Source organism: Phodopus roborovskii, unplaced genomic scaffold (assembly GCF_943737965.1).
Source record: "Phodopus roborovskii unplaced genomic scaffold, PHOROB, whole genome shotgun sequence".
In the NCBI taxonomy this organism is placed as follows: Eukaryota; Metazoa; Chordata; class Mammalia; order Rodentia; family Cricetidae; genus Phodopus; species Phodopus roborovskii.
In genome coordinates this window covers 848,245-872,057 of record NW_026126682.1, presented here as the reverse complement: position 1 = coordinate 872,057, position 23,813 = coordinate 848,245, and the positions used below count along the sequence as shown (strand labels likewise).

The following is a 23,813-nucleotide window of genomic DNA, read 5'->3' as shown; positions in this document are numbered from 1 at the left end:
GTGGCTTTGATAATTAACACATGGAATAATTATGTCTTTGACAAATGGGACAAATAAGTTCAGGTGTAAGCATTAGCACAATGTAGAACAAAGACTCTACGACTATAAATAGAAGTGCAAGACTGGGATTCTGTGTGGTTCCCTATAATTCTACACGAAAAGTCATGTTCTGTACGTCAGTATTTAAATGCTTTCCTTATCATTCTGTGTCGCTAACAATTTAAGCAAAACATCAGTGAGCAGCCTATACACTTTCCTTCTGAGCAGAAGAAAATGGCCTTTGTGGAACACAAAAACTAATAGAAAGTATATGGACTAGCTCTCTCTGAGAATGCTGCTGCTTTTGATTATGTGGTAGGCTGTGCTCAGATAAACAGTATTAAAACCAACATTATAATCTCATGGTTTTGGATTGAGTTGCTGCATTATCATCCCAATGAAAAAGTGTCGAACTAAATTTTAAAAAGTACCAACATATTATTTTTAAAAATACGTACAAAGAAACTCATTGATATGATAGCAATCCAGAGTTAGTCAGCCTGAAGACTATGTCTGAAGTTAAAATTTTCTTTAAGGGGAGGTGGAATCCTAGAAACAGTCTATTTCAGATGGCACATTATACAGTCCATCATCGAGGGGAGCCAAGACAGGAGCTTGAAACAGAAGCCGTGGAAGAACAGCTAGATGGCAAGCACTCTAGCTTTTTCTAAGCTAGCTTCCTTATACCCAGAAGCTCACACCCATAATGACACTGCCCACAGTGGGCTGGCTCATCCTACATCAGTTACCAAACAAAAAACCGTCTCACAGACATGTCCCTTAACCAGTGTGATCCAGACAAACCCCGACTGACTGGCTCTCAGATGACACTATACTGAGTTAGTAAGGTGAAGTTGAGACTTGCCCATATTCTTCTCATGTCATTTTGAGTCTATAATGACTCTCCCACCCCATGTCTTTGTTGAACTATGCAATTTAGTGTGTCCTTTGGCTGTCAAAATCCTCAGTTATTCAAACACTAAGAATTCTTTTACTTGATTTTTATAGAAGTAATTAAGGACTTATCAGTTAACTTTTTTTCCCAGTGGCAGGGTTAGGGTTTCAATTAAAGTCATGTGCCACCACAACCCAGCTATTATTGAAATTTAAAGAAATTCCTACAAGCAAATTATATTTTATATTTAAAACCAGACAGTATAGGAAGGAGTTAAAACAAGTGGTAAGAAGATTAAAATAATCCTTAACTATAGTTTTTATGCACACATTTCTGCAATGGTGTCTGATGTCTTTATGCAATGTAAAGGAGAACACAGAGATTCTTTTTTAAATTCATTCTTTATTATCTGTTTGTGGGTGTTTTGCCTGCATATGTCTGTACTACACATGTGTACAGTCCCTGAAGTCCAGAAAGGGTATTGGATATCCAGGGACTGCAGTCACAGATAGACATGAACCATCTTGTGGGTACTGGGAATGGGTACCCAAGTCCTCTGGAAGAAGCCAAGCCATCTCTCTACTCCCATAAATAATCTTAAGCCTTTCAAATGCTGTATTGTTTTTTGTAAGTTTTAATGTAGATATTTGATATTTCTATATAAATATTCACATAAATTTCTAATTTATGTCAAAAGTTGAAGTACATTATTTTATCATCATGTCTAATCCATATGCAGGTCAAACAGATATGCATATATATATATATATATATATATATATATATATATATTTGGTATTCCTATTTTAAAACATTATTTTAATATTTCATGAATTATTAATGAATTTGTCAAGTAACTGGCAAGAGGTTGATTTCTAATTGTAAGATAAGGATCATCTTCTGATTACATCTTACCTCTCAAGCATTTATATTAAAAGAGAAGTATTTCTGAACTGTAGGACAATCTATATAATACTGGGTATACTGTACACTATAACACTGTTCTACATAGTGAATTAAAGTGAGGAGACAATAAACCTTGATTTTCTCATGCTTTTTATTGACTTTTTCCAGATTTAATATACTGCCAGCTCACAAAAACACATTCTTTCCTTCTTTGTATGCCAATGTGTATTTAGCTTAGCCATGCTGACTCCATTCTGATTGGTTAGTTTCTGTGTCATGTACTGGTAGACACTAAATAAAGCCTGAATTATTTTATTTTATTAAGGTCATTAATAATGTTTCTAACCTTGTTTTATGAGCCAGACAATAAAGAAATTTTTTATTGTCTTTCAGTTGGGAAAGACTATTTATATTTGAGTGAGACTCTAAGCTAAAAACAGTTATATATAACTCAAGGAAAACATTGTTTCTATAAATACCATTAGTTGTATTTAATTGTAATGTATTTCATGCATTATGTTAAACATCTATTATGGAAAAGAAGCACTTAACAGGGATATCAGTCCTTTCCAGAATACTGATCACCTCAGAGACATTTGCAAGTTTTGCAAGAAATGATGATATAACTAAACATTCATTAATATTGAGATTTAATATTTGCTTGGAAATATATACTGATAATTTAATCTAGTAATTTATGTACATAAGAACTGGTAACAGCTAATATTATTCAGTCAGTTTCAAATATATTAGAGCTTAATTACAGGTTTAGACTTATAGACTTTTGAAGATATGTTATTTTATAATTTATAATCTTAATCATTAGATTTTATTTAAAAGGTATTCTCCTTTTCCTAAGTGTCCAAGTAAAACATTTGGTGGATTTGACTCCACAAAGGACCTTCCTGATGATGTCATAACCTTTGCAAGAAGTCATCCAGCCATGTACAACCCAGTATTCCCTATTAATAACCGCCCAATAATGATCAAGACGGATGTAAATTATCAGTTCACACAAATTGTTGTAGACCGAGTGGATGCAGAAGATGGCCAGTATGATGTCATGTTCATCGGAACAGGTACACTTTTGAATCTCTACTATAAATTTTCTTCCAGTACACTATATTTAGCTGACTAAGTATACAGAGAATGAAGGAAAAGCTCTACATTCATTTTCAATATACCAGACTAGTTTACCATTAAAATTATGTTATCATTTTGTAGATGCTTTGCCTAAAATATATTTTCTTTAAAATAAATCTGATCAGTGCAATCAGGTAAATTTAATTGCTAAATAGTCAATGTATTTAATCATAATTCTTCTGGTTAGGGACAAACACACACAATATTTCTCAAATCATGACTGAAATTCCCAGGATATTGAATATATGCCCAAGAATATGTTACTGCAAACTTATTTGAACTATAACATTATAATTAATGAAAACCTTCAATCAAATAAAGGTTACCAAATTTATTTATTCATTGTTTCTACCATACAAATGAAATATGGAAAAAAACGTTTATCAAAAAATTGATTCAACATTTATCAGATACATTTCTTTAGAAAAGTAATAAAATCCTTTCACTAATTTCACCTTTACAAACAAGTTTCTGCAGGTGTAATTTTAGAACCAATCATACTATTCCTCTGACATGTTATTTTGTTTCCCCATCCTCTCTCAGTGGTGATGATATTCATGAAAGTACCAGTTACAAGTCTGAAACTTGCTACTTAATGTCAGATTCCAAGGTGATAAATTCCTAGTCTCCATTAACTTCATTAACTGACATCAATCAACAAGAAACAAAATACAGAAGAGTGCTCTACCAAATCTTGTATAGTAACATTTATTTTCCCTTGGTGAGAAACAGAACGAAAATTATATTGACTAAGACAGAACAGAAATGTGTAGTAAAATGTCTTTAAGATTCATTAACTTAATTGTGAAATCCTGACATTACCAGGTTTAGCAGTGGCAGATTCTTAGCATTACATTAAGGTATCCTTTTACAGATAAGAATGCCCCATACCAAATAAAGGAACCTAATGAGATTGAGTGTTCCATATGTCAGTGACTGTGCATAGCACCTACAGGTTACAAACATAATCAGGAAATACATGATAATATTTCTTTTCGGTAATATTAACTTGCCTTTTAATGTCAAATTATAATTGAGTCTCTGCAGAGTAACTGGGTTTGTTCAATAATGTCACGTCAGCCTTGTTCTCCATCTCTGGATCTGAAGTGCTGTATTCACTCTCAAAGCAACAAAGCCTGCTTCTGGGTATTTGACCAAAGCCAACCAATCATGAGCATTTAATTCCTCTAGGACGCACACACACACACACACACAAAAAAAACTTTTCAAGAGGATGTTGAACATTGGATGATGTGGATGGTTGTAGATCAGCACAGACCAGGGTCATCTGTCAGCAAGTAAATTGATTACAGTAATTTTATCTTTTAACTAAGTTTCACTTCATAGCACATTGATCCTTGTTGAGTAATCTGATTCAATTTGTGTGAAATTGTTTGAAATACTATTCGGTAAAACTTGATCTGGAACACAGATAAAGTTGTATTTGAGTCCAGGAGACCCAGTGGAGTCACTAAGTAGATTAACCTAATTTCCCTTTAATCTTTGGTGTTACGAGCAGGCTAAGGTCCTGTAAACACACACGGATCCTCTTAAAAGTGCACTTTTTAAAAAACTTTAAAAGGAATAGCCTTGATCACAGAGTACTTTGTGACAATTGACTGAGGGGAGTGGGTAGCAGAGTCAATATTTTAGGTTATGTTTCTGGTATACCTGTCCATATTGGTAAGAGTTTCTTCAGAAAAAGATGAAGTTTGCACAAATAAGCCAATGAAACTACAAAGAATTGATCAAATTTACTCAAAACTGAAGTGGTTTAGACTTGATGTCTTAACCTTATTTGCCTTATAACAAAGAATGGAATCACACCTCTAACAGAAAAATTAACATTACTCAAATGAAATCACAGCATTTCTTCTCTTGGTAGTAACTTAAATCTCTATGAAGTAAAATTTATTTTGAAATATTTTATATGGCTGAATTTAAATTTCTTTAAGCTTCTAAAACTGATTGCCAATTATAGGCAAACCACTATGGTGAGTAAACTGAAGTGTTTATTTTGAGAAATTATTGTCATTCATCACATCAGTATCATTGGCTGCCTTAATGGCCTTGAAGTGCCACAGATACTAGGGGAGGGGTGTGCTACTGAACTCTGAGGCTCTTGCACCAGGGATGAGGAATAGCCCTTACATTTCACATCTGCAGAGCCTTCATGGACATAAGCTGCTTTCAAAATAAAAGTGGAAAGTCTCTTATGTATGTTTTATATACACAAGTATATATAAAAATGTAAATTTAAAATCTTCTTTTAAGTTTTATATAGTTCTAAAAATTGAACTCTATGTTCCAAGGCTATCTTTATAGCTTATAGTCTACCTGCACTACATGCATTTGTATATAGGAGTTTACTAATGTATCCACAAGGTAAAGAAATATGAAGTGTCGTGCTGGAAAATTTTTATTTTGGTGGTGCTATCGAGATTGCTCAGTATGCAAAAGTACTTTCCATGGGGAGATGGAAGCTGGAGATTCAGAAGTTCACAGACCAGTTAACCTGGAAATGGCTACAAGGCATCACAGGCAATGAAAGAAATCTACCTCTACCAAAGTGGAATGCAAGAACTGACTTGCAGGGGTTTCTCCTGAGCTTTCCATGTGTGCTGTGGCTAACACACATACTGTCTGTTCCACAAGTTAAAAACAAAAATACCTTTTTGCAAAAATCCTTATTGTCCCATTGGTGTAAACTCTATCCTAATCTACTTCCACTATGGCCTTTCCCTCTGCTTTCTTTTAAAGATGTTGGAACGGTCCTTAAGGTGGTCTCAGTCCCCAAGGAGACTTGGCATGACTTAGAAGAGGTTCTTCTGGAAGAAATGACAGTCTTCAGGGTGAGTGCGGCCTAATTTCAAGCACCAACAGGTTCAGCTGTATATCTATCTCCCAGGACAACTGGGACACTGAAATCTCTGTGGAGAGTGCTCTTGTAGATACATCTAATTAGACTGTCAATTAGAAAACCAGACACTAATCAAAATAAATCTTGGAAGTATCAATACAGTTAAATGCAAAGTCATAAAAATTCTTGGCTTACATTTTCTTCTTAAATGACAAAATATATAATTAACAATTTGTATTATTTTTATAAGTGACCTGGAAGATAAAATCCTTCCCATTCAAAATTTCTTCTTTTGAACTTTGTAGTATATCTGGCATGATATGTGAGCCTTGTGTGCATTTGGGGACATACATTTAGCTTGCCAAATGAAGAAAGATATCTAAGCTAATGCATACATTATTTTATGATATTTTCTTGTGACAGACTTTGATGATCACCCGTGGAAGGCCTCACACTTTCTATGGAGCAGAAGAGGGATGGGATGGAGGTTGGTGGGTGTCATGGGAAGATGGGAAGGAGATGGAACTGGGATTGATATATAAAGTAAGATTGTTTCCAATTTAAATTACAAAAAAAAAGAAGATCAGTGACTAAGTCCGAGTAAGGAATGCTTATGTTAGTAACAGACAATTTATTACCAATAATTACTCTATAAACTTCGAAAATGGGCAAGTATTTGCCCCCCTTTCCTGAGTCTCTATTGGTCTGGGTAGGTTCTTCAGGAATTAGGTATGTTGAGGTTGGAGCAAGGAAGGGCATGGGAACTAGATCAACATTGGTATCATACATGCTGTTCATTTTATAGCACTTGCTTACTGGAAGAGTTTGAACAGGGATCACATTTTGATATGAATTACATATAAGTGAACACTTACTTACAATATTTTGATAAAATAATACAATGGGTTCTTACTGGTAAATTTGGAAATACAAAATAAACTTGGATACCAAAAACCAAGTAGACATAAATACTGTTTGTAGTCCCAAAACTTCATGTGATTTCATTTAATGTAACACATGTGTCATGTAGGCATACATACGTATGTTTATATACACATACACATATACATAATAAAGGCCTTAGGTTATAATTTTCAGTTGATTCAACATTTACTTTTGAAGCTACATGAGCCCTTACTCCTTTTAACACTCTATGTATAAATATATGCACCTGCTTCACAGACTTGGGAAACATGGTTCAATTTTATTATGAAGAAAAGATAAAGTAAAACTTACAGAAAAAATGAGGGAATGCCAGTCAAACATGTACCTGCTAAACTGCAGGAAAGATCTTTAATAGTAATAGTTGAATAATCTTCTATTGGAAAATTTATTAGTCTCATTTTAACTTACATAACAGTACTAGCTTCACTCAGACAATCCCTCTAAAGCTCTTATTTGCAAAATATTAACTGTAGTATCTCACCCAGTGCTTAAAACACTAGGCACAGTGAAAGCATTGTGGCCACATGCTATCAAGCTTTTTAGTAGCACTTGTACTTGCTTCTTTTTTTTTGGGGGGGGGCAGACAAGGTCCTCTATATGCAAGCATGGGCTTGAATTCACTGTGTGGCTCAGGATGGTGATGAACCTCTGAGCCCATGGCCTCCATTGCTGGAGTACTGGGATTATAAGCAAGTGCCACAATGTTCATCTTGAATATTATTCATATTTCTTTTTCTAATTTAAATTAGAAACAATCTTATTTTACATATCAATCTCAGTTCCCTCTCCCTCCCATCCTTCCATGGCCCCCACTGACCTACCCTCATCCCACTCCCCCATCCAATCCCCAGGGAGAGTGAGGCCTTTCATAGGGAATCATCAAAGTCTGTCACTTCATTTGATTCAGGACCTGTGTATCTAGGCTGAGAGAGTATCCCTCCTTGAGTAATGGACTCCCAAAGTCCATTTGTGCACTAGTACTAAATACAAGAGGCCCCATAGTCTGCCCAGCCCTCCTGACACCCATGTTCAGAGGGCCTAGTTTGGTCGTATGCTGATTTCCCAACTGTCAGACTGGGGTCCATGAGCTCCCACTTGCTCAGGTCAGCTGTCTCTGTGGGCTTCTCCAGCCTGGTCTTGACCCCTTTGCTCATCACTCCTCCCTTTCTGCAACTGGATTTCAGGAGTTCAGCTCAGCAGTTAATTTCTTGTTTTTAGTTACCCAAGCTGAACATGAGTAGACTTCCTTCCAATGTTCTGCATGGCTTTAATTTAAATATTCAAAATAGTAAAATCACAATTCTGATTTTAAAAATTGATACTTTTGGTCATTTTTACATGTTGACTATAAGTGTGAACAGATTCTTACCATTCATTATTCCAAGTGAGTTACCTCAAAAAGCATTGGAACTTTAACCTACAAATTGAAAACTACAATTATCCAAATGGGCTGCCATCCACTACAGAGTCCATTTAGGTTAACAAATTATGAGCAATGTGGGCTAAACTCATAAATGGATGCCTAGTATTCATTGTTATATCACTAAAGCCTAAAATATAAATTCAGTCAACATTTATTAACCAAATGAATCAGTAATAATGTAAAAATTAAATAAGGTAAAAATTATAAGGACCTTTTTCAAGAAATCCAGTACTCAAGAAAGCATGGAGAGTAATAGGACATGTGTGTCAGAAACATCACCCTGTAATCCTGGTGATCTAATTCCATGCTATTCTCTAACAGAAAGGGGAAATCCCTTCATTTAAAAATAACCATTAGTGTAATTGTTGCAAATAAAGTGATGGCTGACACTAGTACAGCCCCCCTTATAAACACTCAATGATTCACAGACAGTGCTTGCCTTCATATTTAACAATCAGGCTTTCTAAAAATTCAATTATTATGTATATATGTTTTGTGTGTATGTGTGTAAGACAGACAGACAGGCAAGCACAGAGCCAAAGAGAGGTACCCCCCAAGCAATCTCTACCTCATGGAGCTAAAATTATCCTCTGTGTTACACTTCTTAGTTTCAAAGACTGACTTTCTGATATTACTTAGTGAAATTAAATTTTATTGTGTAGAATTATTTAAGTCATGTTGTGACTTTTATATTTTTCTTATCATTTAATTTTCTGTATTTTATTAATTAAATAAATCATAATATGTTGATAATAATTCTATATTGTAGCTAAACTTTCATTTTTGAAAATTTCTAGAGCCTGAGGTTTACATTTCACATCTTTCCTATATTCCTTAATATATTAATAAAATTTTTAACTTAAAAGGAATTTAGTTTAAGCTAAAATGGCTTTTAGAAAAAGCTTGATGGGAGCCAATAGACTTGCAGATGTAGATATTTAATATCTATTACATTTTGTTTTCTTATTTGGGGATTTTCATAGTTGCATTTCAAATTTACCCCAATGTTGTCTGCGAGGACACATTTCTATGACATTTAAGCCATACTGAGGAAAACCTTTTATCGGTCTCTAACAATTATGAATAATTAACATTGTACTGTAAAGGGAGAAACTGCTTGTATATCTCAATTGTGTTTGAAGATGGCTGCAACTGGAAATATATCTTTTTTTCATGGAAGCTATTACCATTTTTTTTCCTGGTCTCTGCTGTGCATATTGTCACAATTATTTTTTTGGCACTCAAGCAGACAAAACATCTTTGGGCAGAGTTTACAGAAATATTTACTTTCAGCATTCTATTCTATCAGCCAAAGTTCATACATATATTGTGTGCTAGCAATTGGAATATTTCACTGTCAAGCTTTGTTTAATTTTGCAGTGGGGGACAGAAAGAGAAAACCACAACACATTAAAGCTCTAGCCATATACAATGAAAAGCAGGAGAATGTTACAGTTTCTATGTTTCTATTTGACACTTGTGTCATTCAATGTAAAATAAAATATAGTTTTAAAAGATCAGCTGAGCTGTACCTTAGCTTGATAGGGTAAATACACAGATAAAGATTTAAGGTCATCCTCCTACCCGATAATCATTTAGAATTTTTAAACACATTTAATGTTAATTTACCCATATTACCATCTCCATGAGACCATGTTCTTTTGAGTCTCTTTCAGACTGAATAACTCATAAAACCAGTTCATACCCCTTGCCATCTTGAGATCAGTTTTAGCAAAACACTCTAGCTAATCATAGAACATTCCAGTGGTTTTGGTTACAAGATACTTTTATTTGGGGTGAAATCATATCCCAATCACTGTATAGAAAGAAAAAATATCCTTTGGCAATAAAATTTCGATTTCAGAGTAAGACTTTTTATAGACTCTAAGAAGTAAAATTGACATTGTTGTCAGACTAAGGAACTAACACACCTGCTAGTAAATATTCAAAATAGCACTGTAACGCTAACATACAGCTGGAATCTAAATGGGCTCTTCCAGCAGTCGTATGGATGTGAATGTTTACTCTGTGCCCCTGAGTAACCTGCTTACTCTATGGAGCATGGACTTTTAACAATGAAAATTGCAATCATGAACTGTTACAGATTCTCCTTTTAGAGTAAAATTAATCTAACTGGTAAATGCTGTGTATTGGGAAATAGTTGTGCTCTTAAAAATATGCTTTAGAATGCTGGAATTCCTTTTCGTTGTCTAAGAAGATACAATAAGCCAGACACATGGTGATTTTTCACCTTAACTGGTCAGTGTTTTTTTTTTTTTTTTTTTCAGTCCTTCCAATGGGATTTCCTTTTGAATCAGTGAAGTGTCACATCCAGCCATGGCACCTTGGGGACAAAAGGCTTTATTTATAGTTCTATTGGCTGCAAAGGATTGCAAGGCAGTTACATCAATAACGCTTGCATTTTAAACCCAATTTATGCAATATTCCATGAACAGCTGAGCAAACAAATGAAAGAGTTTAATTTTCATTCAAATGTAAAACATAATTGCTGCTTTCCAAAGCCCAGTCTATTAACTTCTTCTGAAGGAGCTCCCTTCCAATGCTGAGCATCTATGAACTATATCACAATTTTCCGGGATCAGCAGGTGGAAAAGCTTTGCAAGTGCAAAAGTTTAATAATGACTAAATTAAAATATCTGGGAGATATATAGTAAATTGGAGTCATAGAAAATCTTGAAAAGATGCTAAGTTTTTTATTTCATTTCTTAAACATGAACTCCAATTAAACTTGCAATTGAAACCAATTTCATGAAAAAAAAATGCTTATACAGCTACATCTGTTATAAATGGAAGTGATATTCACCACCAGTTATTTATCACAAAAAATACAACTTATTTAAATGAATGACGTTGTAATATATTGTGTATTAAAATTCAATTGCAGTACATATTCTAAACTGTTAGCTTCCTCATATAAATAATAAATGAGGTTATATTAATTAAAGGAGTCTATGACCTTAATCTTGAGTGCTGGCATAATAATATGACTCCATGAAGTTTGATGTGTGTTTGAGTTTGTCTCATGTTTTAAAATTCACATGTGATAACCCATTTTCATTTATTTGTTTTATACATGTTTTTGCTTTTGTATTTTCAATAAATATAAAGCAAAACTCAACTCCATTTTAAAAGAACATAGACCTCATGTTCTATTAGTATGAATGGTAACTTTTGATGTCTTGAAACTTGACTGTAAGATTTCGTTGATACAAACACACATAAACTTAGTCATTTCTGTAGTCATATGAGAAATTCACATGTGAAATGGTTAGAGGGTGAGAAGCTGCCATGGAAATTTTTCCTGACACACTTAATTCCTGTGTTAGTTAACTTATTTCAATATTATCGAAGCCTAAAAAAATCACTGTAAATCGGAATATTTATTATAAAATACAGCTTTTATTTTTGTGACTTCATACTACCAAATAGTAAATATACTATGTATACAAAATGGGCTGACATTATTTGCATCATAGTTGTCTTTGTGATTGGTAATTCTTTGAGAAATAATTATCATATTTAATAGTTACTATCCACTCAATTAAGCTATAAAATAGACTTAGTAGAAATCTCTAAATTATATCCCTAATGCAGGAATGGACTTTGGGAGCCCATTCTACTCTTTCATCCTAGAAACATGAGAAAGGGCCTAGGCCCTCTCAAAACTAAGACAGACTTTTATAATCCCCCATGGAAGGCCTCACTCACCCTGGGGATGGATGGAGCTGGGACAGGGGTGGGGGCATGGGAGGGAGATGTGAGGGAGAGGGAACTGGGATTAATATGTAAAGTAAGATAGTTTGAAATTTAACTAAAAAAAATTATTGTGTCTTTAAAAAAAAATCTGTAAATTAACCCATTAACTGAACACACATCCTTAACCATTTGTGTTACTTGTATGCCAGGCAGGTTACACAGAAGTAAGAAACTCATGTGCTCAGTTTTGCCAGCTGGTTTGAAGTGGGGACTTTGAGCTCTGCCCCTGCATGTGGGGTAGGCAGCACCAGAGTGGCCAAGATCAGAGAAATGAAGTGAACAATAAAGGAATTTGAGCCATAATGGAATTGCATTCGTGAATTCTGCTCTGAACATGAAGAATGATATACAGGGAGGGATAGATGGAGAGGACAAAGAGGTGAATGGCAGTCAGGTTAGAGCATCCAGATCCACCTAAACCAAAAGGCCGGGGAAAATGCTTTCTTTGTCTTACATACAAATAGAAGGGAAAATAGAAGTTGAAGAAATTAAAAAAAGAAAAGGAAAAAAGGAAAAAGGAAGGAAGGAAGGAAGGAGAATGTAAAGAATTCACTTTCTCTTGACCTACAGAAAAGTTCTGTCTAGGTCCATTCAGCAGGTTACAAATACAACTTGCCCAACTGCAGGCAGGATCACCAAGAATTTTCATCTGGACGGTACTGTGTGCCCTTATTGTTAGCACTAATCTCTTCAGCTTCTTTCCCAGATCTTATTCCCAGTTATACTATTGATTTTTAGCAGTTGTATTATTTCTCTGCAAACTTAGTAAGTGTGTTAACCAATTATACATTAGCTTTTACAAATACTTCTTTTGCTTGTTTTTTAGGAACCAACAACTATATCAGCAATGGAACTTTCCACAAAACAGGTACACTCATAATATGCTATGGTCAACACTGTGTTTTATTAGTTTTGCTCTTGAACTTGGTAGAGCTATGTATCATGCATATTTTATAGCTTGGTTAACAGTGGATAGTAAAATAATTGAAGAGCAAAGAAGTATTGTTGTTATAACCAGATAAAGGAATGAAATTTGTATCATCTGTGCCTTACAGATTAATAAAATCCTATATACCTCACAGGTTAATAAAAGTAAGAACTTGGTTATGTTTGGAAGATCTTAGCTTAAAAAAGTAGCTCCTACCTTCAGTAGTATTGTATCATGAGAAAAGAAAGGTGGCTTTCAATTCAGTTAAACATACAACCAAGCCCAATGCTATAAATTCAGAGTTTAAGGGCAGCTTATGATTCCTATTAAATGGAAATTTTGACAAGACGCACAAGGAAAGCGACTGATTTCTCAGTAACTATGGGTATGGCACAAGTATAACTTCTAACAAAGTATATTTTCTACATTTCTAATACTCTTAAATTAACTGTATGAATGGTAATTTTGTAAATAAATTGGTACACTGAGCTGAAGCCAATTAGTAACTAACGCTGTATAAAAATGAAAGTGAACTAGGATGTTCCTTCCTACTGTAAAAACTGGTATATAGAACTATGAATATAAAAGTCAGTTGGCTTTAGTTATTTCTGATCTACTGCTTGTCTTGCCTTTGACAGTGTTCCACTTCTTGAACAGAATGCTAGATAACAGTGCCCACAAAATACAGTGTGTTCCCTTTCCTCACAGACATTATCAACATAGATTGATAATCTCCAAGATATTTAAGCTCAGAGTGCAGATGTTATTGACCTGATGCTGATATCTTATACCTCATTAACATGTATTCACCTGTTCTTCAAATCTCAAAATTGTCACATGTTGGCAAGGAAGTCCAGGGCTTTCCAGGATGGAAGCTAGACAGGAATAATATTCCCTGTAATGATTTTAAAGATACTCATTTATATTTATTCCCTGGTAGACTTAAGACCCATCCTTACAAAATCATCTTTATTTCTAATTTAGCAAAATATCCGGTTTGAAATAAAATTAACCTTTTAAAACATTACTTACCACTACAACATTCAACTAAAAAAATGCCAGTTTAAATTACCACCTTAAAAGAAAGAATCCCCGACTTACTTTTCCCATTGATAGAAGGAATATGGATTTCATTCAATATGACTCCATTTCATCTACTCTTAGGGGCATTTTTAAAGTAAGACAGCATTTTGGAAGGGACAAGTAACAATATAACTAACCTTTGAGATAATGAAATCACGTCCTGCTCGTGACCCACAGTTTATGAGGAGGCCTGTAAAATCTCCTGTGGTGATGTTAAATTGGGCAGAAAAAGCACATCAGGCTCTGAGCTAGTCACTGGATTATGCTCAGTGATGCCTGTATACTTCATGTGAATAGCATGATTATTTTATGTATCATTAGTAATCCTGAAGAATTATGATGAAATCAAAATGACATTGAATTGCATTTAATTTAGGGCAATTTATTGGAGTTTAGGTTTTCATAACCATAAGTCATTTGGATGGTTATACTACCTTCGCTTTTTCTCTTTTTCCTGTAAATTTTTTTTCTTATATTCTTCTAAAGGCATGTGTCAAATATAGATAATTTGTTTGGGTAGTTCTTTTCCTACTCAAATGAATTATGCCCATAAATGTATAATTATGAATTTGGCATATGCTTCTCAAACATTATTAGCTAAGCATGAGATCTTTTGATAGCATGGCCAGTTTGGTCAGTGACCTTTTCAAATAGAATCACAAAGCAAAGTCTAGTAGCAACACCATTAATGCAGGGGTGGGGAGTGGCGGCAAGGGATTCAGGAGATGAAGGTTAGCCTAGGCTATATGAAACTGTCCCAAAAATATCAAAAGAAAACAGATATCAATGTCAGGGTTATCATGTCTGTGTTCATTGTTGCCAGTCATGTTTCTGGTTATTACTACAAAACCCTAAGTAATCTCACATTTGCTAAGTTATTATATCTACCTCATTTCATTTTTTAAAATAAGTTTTCTTATTTTATATATCAATCCCAGTTTCTTCCCATCTTCCCATGCCCCCCACCAGCTCCCCATCCCATCCGCCATTATTGAAGTCTGTCAAGTCATTTGGGGCAGGGCCTCTGCCTCATTTTTTTTTAAATCACATCGAAACTGACTTTATTTAGTAGATTTCTAAGTTCATTATTTTAAAAAAGATGAAACATATTCTCTTACTAAGGAATAAAAAACATTTCTTAAACTATGCTGATTTACATCTAACTCAGTATAATACTAAAGTTAATATAGCAAAACAAATTAAGACTCTATTAATATACATAATGATTTTGTTTCTTTATTTCATGGAATAGCAATATTTGACAAGGTAAATGTATGGACAAGGAAATGGATTTGTTATTCTTACCTCTTGTTATTCTTTTATAAAAATATAAATAATTTGTGTAGCATTAAGCACTGGCCTGTTATCTATAAAACACTTCTTAATAATTTCTTAGATTTCAGCAAATACGTAAGTGTATATTCAACTTATACATACACAACACACACACACAAACACACATATAATCTGTAAGTGAAAGCCTCTGGAAACGCAATATAGACCATGTCTATTTTTACTATCAGACAATTTATACTGTCAAAGAATATCCTGTTGTTCACCGTGAAATTGTTCTAAAACTCAGTTTTCATCTAATTCCTAGAAAAATAAAAATATGTTTCAAAGTCCTTTGCCTGTGAACTACTACTACTATATGACTCAGTACTCATACAACTTTTGAAAATGTGTTGCATTTTTATTCATGTTGTATGGATGGGATTGTCATAGTTCATTCAATTCACATGTCTGAGATATAGAGGACTGTTTGGGGAAATCAGTTCTCATCTCCCAACATGTGGGTCCCTGGACTCTACATCAGAATATCAGGCTAGGTAGCAGTTGCTTTTATCCAATGACCTGTCCTCTCTGGCATAGCATAAACAACTTTTACCAAAGGCTTACTATATCATTAATCAATCTCTGGTAAGGGAAAAATGTGTCTCTGTCTTCCCCATTGCAGTCAGACATTGTTTGCTAGACCTTGGAAGAAACTTTCTAAAACAACTAAGATCCATAAATATAATGTATTGTTTATGAGCCTACAAAAGTTAGGTTTAAAAGAGAGACTCCAAAGAGTGTTTTCTTGACTTCCACAGCAACAACTGTATATTGGCTCAGCTGCTGGTGTCGCACAGCTTCCTCTGCATCGCTGTGACATTTATGGCAAAGCTTGTGCAGAATGCTGTCTCGCCCGGGACCCTTACTGTGCCTGGGATGGGTCATCGTGTTCACGCTATTTTCCCACTGCAAAGAGGTAAGATGAATGTTAAGGAGAAATATAATGTTTCTTAGCAGACTTATCGATTTACTTTATACAACAATCCTTTATAAATAAGCACACCACCTTTCTGTACAAATAAAGATTTGGAATATAAACACCATAGTTATGATTTCTATTGTTACTTTGTTACTGTTTGTTTTGATTTCCCATTTCCTTAAAAAACACAAAACAAGAAGAATGTATAGTAAGAAAGTTAAATATTAAATGAGATATAACAAATAATGGGAAATTTTAGGACAGCAACATAATTACCCTAAATTCTCATAGTTGGAAATTAGATTTGCAATTTCATTTTAGTAAGAGAGAAATAGGGCCAAAAATGCCAAAAAAAAAGTTGTTAAGAAAAAATAGAACAAAGTCTATGCTTTGTACTTTCTGGACCCAATGTTTTATCATCACAAATCTACTTTTTTCTATCTAGAAATATTATTACCTGATTTTAAATTTAATAAGGCCATTTAAGCTACCAAAAGGAAAAATTCTTAATATACAGAAGTTCATTTGCCTATGGAACCTAAGGAATATAGAAGAATCTAATCCTAAACAGTGAAAAGGAAGGCTAGGGCCATGTCTTAGTGGGCAAAGTAGTTGAAATGTAAGTGTGAGGCCCTGAGATGGAATATCTAGAACATATATATGCTGGATGTGGTATGCACTTCTGTATTCCCAGTGCTTCTATAGCAAGTGAGATGGAACAAGAGACAGAACAAGACAGACAACCTGTCCATATTTCAGCACCAAGCAACTAAAGGCCCTGCTTCAAACACAGTGGGAGTAAAGCCATGAACACAAGGTTGTCATCTCACCTTCACACATAAATGGGGCAAGCTTCTCACTGTTCCAACACACAGAGACAGATACACATATACACAGATTCAGTGTAAATTAAGAATTTCTTCCTACAATTCAAAATGTAAGCACTGAGCCATACTTCTGGAATCCTGTTGTAGAGAAGAAGGAGTGATGAACAAAGGGGTCAAGACCAGGCTGAAGAAACCCACACAAACAGCTGACCTGACCTAGTAGAATACACAGAACCTAGTCTGATAGCTAGGGAACCAGCATAGGACCAAACCGGGGCCCCTGAATGTTGGTGTCAGTTGGGGACTTGGGCTCAGAGAAAGTCACTACCATCCCTAAGCCACTGCATTTAGGAGCAATATAACTTTGTTTTAGCATGCATAGCACTTGCAAAGAACTCTGTGTATCAGCCTTTCACAGTAGTGAAATATGTTCTGCAACATTTGTAATAATACAAATACTATAAGGAAGCATGACCCTAACATCTACTTAAACATTTTCATTAATGTTTTGGATAATATTGTTTCAATTTAGTCCTATACAACTGGGGCTGGAGAGATGGTTCAGTGGTTAAGAGCATTAACTTCTCTTACAGAGGACTCCATTTCAGTTCCCAGACCCACAGAGATGACTCATAACGATGGATAACTTCAGCATCAGACTCTCCAACTCCCTCTTCTGATCTTATCGTGTATCTATGAATGCACATACATGTACAAACATAAACATAAAATAAATAAAAAATAAATCTTTTTAAAGAAACTCACAAGCAACTTAACTTCATCTATTTAGCACACAGCTAGAACACAGAATCATGCTAATACTAAATGTAAAAACTCCTAATGCAGACCACATATATAACAGAGTTTTCTTAATCTTTCAGTGTTATGGCTAGTACTTGTATAATCTGTTGGAATTTCATATTAGAAAAAAACAAGCTTAGTTTGAAGATACTATATATTGATTAAAGAAACCATGGATAGTTTAACACATTGAAATATACAATCATTACTGTGATAATTATAAATTATTTCAGATTAAATTTTTACCCTTTTTGAAACTGTTTAGCTTTAGGGGACTTTTGTGTTGCTCAGTCATTCATGTGGAATTCACATTTGATCTAAAAATGAGTATTATTTCCTTTATAAGAAATATTGATGGAGAACATCACAAGATTTGAGAATGAGAGGTTTGCATTTTGAGTTTTTCAATCAAAGAAGGAGAAAAAGAGATAAAGATAACTATCATTAAAACTCCTATTTATTTGAAAGCAGTTCTCACACACCCACCAATTAAGATCAAAATATTTTTCATTAGTGCTTTTGTTTTTCTTGTGAATCAGAGATTTTCCTTGATCTAACTCCATGTGTCTGACGCTAGAGACGTGTTTGAGAAGGATGTACAGAGTCCTTATAATGCACGTGTCCTCTGATAGCAGTTTTTAAAGCTTCAATCATTGAGAAAGCCTTTTTCCCCAGTGCTTTGTGGTTCAGATTTCACAGTTCTCTTGTTGGCTCAATTTTCAAATGTACACATCTGTTTGATAGTCTCACTACTTCTCCAAATAAAACCTATAAATACTTTAGACTTCCAAATTTATGAGTACTGTAATGAATTCCATGTTTACAATTCTCAGTGACCAATAAAGGTGCCCTTTTCAAGGACAGTAATTAATTTTATTTCAAAAGAATAATTTTAAAATTGATGAAAAAGAAAAATAATCAGTGAAACACAACCATTTTTCCTGTGTGTTATACACAGCCATTCTCTATATTTCTTATCTCTCAGTCCATACATCTATTTTGTATCTGGTAGCAGGAGGCCAGTTCTTCCTAAGTGTGAACCTCACATACAGCTTAAGATGCCTGGAAAGGAAGCTAACTCTGTTTTGGTGAATACATTCTTCTTTTTATTAAAGGAGAAGGACATCTTGATTCACCCATTCTCCTAGCAAAGGGAGAACTTGCCTTTAAGTTCAACATTTATGGTTGCATTCCTTCCTTTCTCCGATGCACCAATAATCTGATTTGCAATCATAACCATAGGATTGGGCAATCGTGGTGGTATACACCTGAAACCCTAGCAGGCTAGCCATGACTGTAGAACAAGACCCTATATCTAAAACAAGGAAATAAGAGTCAACTGCTGGAGGTATAGTTCAATGATACAGCACATGCAATAGGCTCTGAGTTCAATCCCTGGTACCTCAAAAGATCAAATAACATATAATAAATATGCTTTTTATACAAAATACTTATATAACAAAGTAAAAGGCAATAAAATAAGGAATTCTTAGTTTAAACATTTTAAAATTATACAATTATATATTTTAATGTCTGTTTGAGCAATGAGGAAGTCATCATTCATGTGAATTTTAATTTTCCAGCTACAGCCACATTGATGATGAGAACAATAGTTCAATTGTGTTTTATTTTCCTCTTTTATTTAAATTAAAAACAATAGTATTTTACATATCAATCCCAGTTCCCTCTCCTTCCCATCCTTCCATGTCTACTACCTATCTTCCCATCCCAGCCCACCATCCACTCCCCAGGAAGTGTGAGGCCTTCCATGGGGGATCATCAAAGTCTCTTACATCATTAGAAGCAGGGCCTAGGCCTGTCCCTATGTGTCTGAGACAGTATACCTCCCAAAGTCCATTTGTGCACTAGGGATAAATACTTATTCCACTGCCAGAGGCCCCATAGACTGCCCAGGCCTCCTAACTGACACCCACATTCAGGGGCCCTGGTTTGGTCCTGTGCTGGCTCCCCAGCTGTCAGAGTGAATTCCAGGAGCTCCCACTTGCTCAGGTCAGCTGTTTCTGTGGTTGTACCCAGCATGTTCTTGTGTTTGTTGAAGAAATGTGGAAGAAATATTATCCTTTATTTCTTCTAATATTAAGTTCAGGGCTTCTCAGTTTTATATGGTTGTTGACCAATACTGGGTGAAAACAAGCAAGCAAGTCTATTGGTGATAGTTTAAAGACCTTTGGTGGCTGAAATTCAGTGTCCATGTTTCCTGTTTGATCACCTTTATGCAAATGAATTTCATGCTATCTTGTCTATAATATTCAGCAAAATTTAATTCTTCATTTATTTGGAAGCTGTCCTGGAACTAGCTCTTGTAGACCAGGCTGGCCTCGAACTCACAGAGTTCCTCCTGCCTGTGCCTCCCGAGTGCTGGGGTTAAAGGTGTGTGCCACCACTGCTTACCTTGATTCTTCATTCTTATCATAGATTCCTAACTGGAAATATAGAGATAGAATAATGTCTCTTAAATGTAATTATTTTAGACGCACAAGACGACAAGACATAAGAAATGGAGACCCTTTGACACATTGTTCAGACTTACAACACCATGGTAAGTTACAAACTTCAATTTTAAACCTCTGATATTAAATTGACTATTGTGCACACATGTTTTCAAGAATACTTAGAGGGAAATATGGTCTGGCATGAAGAAAATGCTGAAAAACACACAAAACAGGAATAGCTTTCATGATTACAGGTATAAGAAATTCAAGGTTTTAGAAATTTCTGAGATATAAAACTCAGATATCTTGTACAGACCAAAAGAAGCCAGTTCTATGAACATACTTTAACATATTAGCAAGTCAGAGAAATGTGCAACAAAACTTTTCATTAAAATATATCAGATAAACTTAAAAGAATTATTGTTAAAATTGACTGAGAAGCCATAGGTTTATATGCTGATGATGCCAAGTCAGTATAGTCTTTCTGAGTATTTGAGTCAGATAGATAAGGAAGCAATGTCCTTATGATAAAAATACTAGTTACATATTTCCACCTTGAAGTAGGCAATTTGGAACCAGCACACTGTATACTTTCTCTGAGATATTAAAACATTTTAAATGTCACAGTTGCTTATTTAATCTGAAACAGTATAAAACCTCCATTTAAAATGCATCATTGCAGCACCAGCTCATTCTTCCTATTTCAATGTATGAGATTAATAATGAAGCTGTGCTTCCCTCTGCTGGGGAACCTTCTCAATGGCAGTGACACCAATAAACAGTGAAAAAATATTAGTTAACATGCAAAGCATGAGCACTGTAACTGAACACAATTATTCTGTTTTCCCCTCGGGTGCCTTGTACAGTATAACATACACTCTTGCTTTTATAAGTTAATTTTATTTGGTTTACTAGGTGTGTAGAACAGTCTTATTTTATGTATGTTACAGGGGAACCAGCGCTACATGTAGCACTTGAGCATGCATGGTAGAATCTGTTACCTTCTTGAAATGCAGGCCTCTTTGTGTATATTTTCAATGTGTTAGCATTAGATTCAAAAATAGTGGGTGGAATTGTGGGAGAATCAGGTGATCTTGGATAAAATGCTTTAAAATCCACTCGCTTTTAAACATTTCTGGTCAATGGCTTTCCTGTGTATTAGACCAGTGAATAGAAGAAAAGATTTAGTTGTCTTTGACTGAGGAGAGTGCCTGTAGTAGCACACCTTCCCCAAGTTTTACAAGCATACTCCATTTAGTCAATCGAGGATCTACTAATTTTCCATGCATTTATTTCAAGGGAAAATATTGTACTGTGGTCAGCATCATCTCACAAATGAGGAAATAGTAATTATTAATGCATTTTATTGAAGAATTTATATGCTTGTATCTTGACAGTTAACAATAAAAATTAGAAGTAAAAGTAGGAGAAAATTAGCAGTTATTTCAGTCAGACTATATACCTGCATGAGCTTTGTTACATTCTTACAATGAATAGAACATTTAGAATATTAGAAACATTCAGCAATTTTGAATTAATGGGAATGAATCACCTTAACATTACAAGTAATAATGAAAATACTTAATATTTTAGTTTTCCAGTAGAGATTTGAACTAAATAGCATCTATTATTCATCTGAGAATAAAAGCTACTCATTTTTATCACCGAAATCATATTCAGAAATCAATATGATTTTTAACTAATATCATTTATTAAGAAATATCATTATAAATGCTAAAGATATGTCTCAGTCAGTAAAGTAACTAAGTTTTATCTTCAGCTGTGTAAAAGGTCAGGCTTGATGGAATACCCTTGTAACCCAACACTTGGGAGACAAAGACAGACAGATCTCTGAAGTTCATTGCCTAGTCAGACTATCCTAATTGGTTAGTCTCAGGGCCCAGGGAGAGATCCTGCCTCCAAACACAAGGAGGACACCTCCTGGAAAGGATAAATATTGGAGATCACCCTCTGGTCTCTATGTGCATCTATGTATGTCACATGCCTACATATGTATACCCATAAACACATGCACATGCAGAGAAAAATATTGCTATAGACTATCATTCAACTAATGATAATTGATTATGTAATATTGCTAAACTGTTCTAGAATCATTAGGAGTCACATGTTTCCTCTTGGTGATGCCTCCAATTGCTTAGCAATCTCTAGAGCCTTTGTAGGAAAGTTCTTATATTATTTCAAAATAATATCTACTTGAGATAGAAATGGCTCATATACAAATGGGAAATGTGAACAAGAACTTTTTAAAAGTAAGACATGTTTAAATAAATATTGTTGATTACTGAGTGGTCTTATTTGAGGTAGTGTTGCTCATTTTGAAGATATGTTTTTGTAGCATTGTATTGGTTGAAGCCTTTGAAAACTAAGTGCATAGGATTGTTTAGCAACAAAGAGTAAATTTTTTGTGAAAGAATTTTTCTCCAAATAACTCAGTTTGAATACATATGTAGGATGAAAAGGAATTGTGACAGTTTCATATTACAAGAACTGTTTCTATATTTTTTTTCTTATTTTTGTTGGTAAGCATCTCTATTTTATGTTTGAGATAGATGGGAGTAAAGTTCCAATCAGCCAACAAAATTCCAAAGCAATAAAAGTGTACTTCCTCAAAGGTCCCTGTGCTCGTAGGCTGTTTTTGCTGCTAATTGACCAAATATAAAGCATATACACCATAGGTTACAATAAAGTTCAAATGTGTGCAAACTCAGTCAGGGATCCCCATTTGGCCAAGCTCAGACTTACCATTAGGGAACCATGAATTATCTCAGAATAGTAGATGTCAATATTTGAAAGTAAATGGGCCCCAATCCAGAGCCCAACCCTGTTTAAATCATGTATGTTGTCTTGCTAATGTCACTTCTCACATTCAATAAAATATATGTGCTCATATGGAAACAAGTAGAGATGAGATGTTTTCTAACAGAAAGCTCCTGAGCAACGTGAAGCCAAATTACACACTTCAGTATGATAACTTCCAGCTGTAATGGTAAACATACTCTGTAACACTCTATATTTTACATATCCTCAGTTTTTTAATAAAGTGACTATATATAAAATATCTTGAAATTAAGGTGGAAGAAATTGTACTTCTGATATAACCCTCAACATGACCTCACTGAATGTTCATGTTGGGCAAAGTAGTAGGCTGAATTGTTCTGGATGAAACAGAAAAATCTGCTTCCCCTGATCCCAAAACACTCCTCTCTATCAGCATGACCACTCACCCAAGGCCTTCACATCAAACCCTAACAGTACATGTGTGCTGGGAAATCTTACCTTTCTAATCGCATACCAGGCACAAAGCTAATGTAGAATTCAGGTTGTTTGCAGTCCATTCCTTACCCTCAAAGGAAAGTATGCCTGAAATTGGAGCTTATCCAACTTCACATTTAAGAAAATGACTGGCCAAGTCAATTACCTCTCCACTGTCTCCGTTTCCTCCCTCCTTTCAAACC

The 23,813-nt window shown here is 34.6% G+C and overlaps 1 protein-coding gene across 1 annotated transcript in view; it reads left to right on the top strand.

Moving 5' to 3' along the window:
- Sema3a (semaphorin 3A) overlaps positions 1 to 23,813 on the top strand; it is a 205,367-nt gene that overhangs the window by 166,912 nt on the left and 14,642 nt on the right. Inside the window, exons 11-15 of the mRNA XM_051174580.1 lie at positions 2,700 to 2,919; positions 5,744 to 5,835; positions 12,815 to 12,856; positions 16,093 to 16,250; positions 20,374 to 20,441. Of these exons, the coding sequence (XP_051030537.1) occupies positions 2,700 to 2,919; positions 5,744 to 5,835; positions 12,815 to 12,856; positions 16,093 to 16,250; positions 20,374 to 20,441 (580 nt within the window). The remainder of the gene's footprint in view (positions 1 to 2,699; positions 2,920 to 5,743; positions 5,836 to 12,814; positions 12,857 to 16,092; positions 16,251 to 20,373; positions 20,442 to 23,813) is intronic.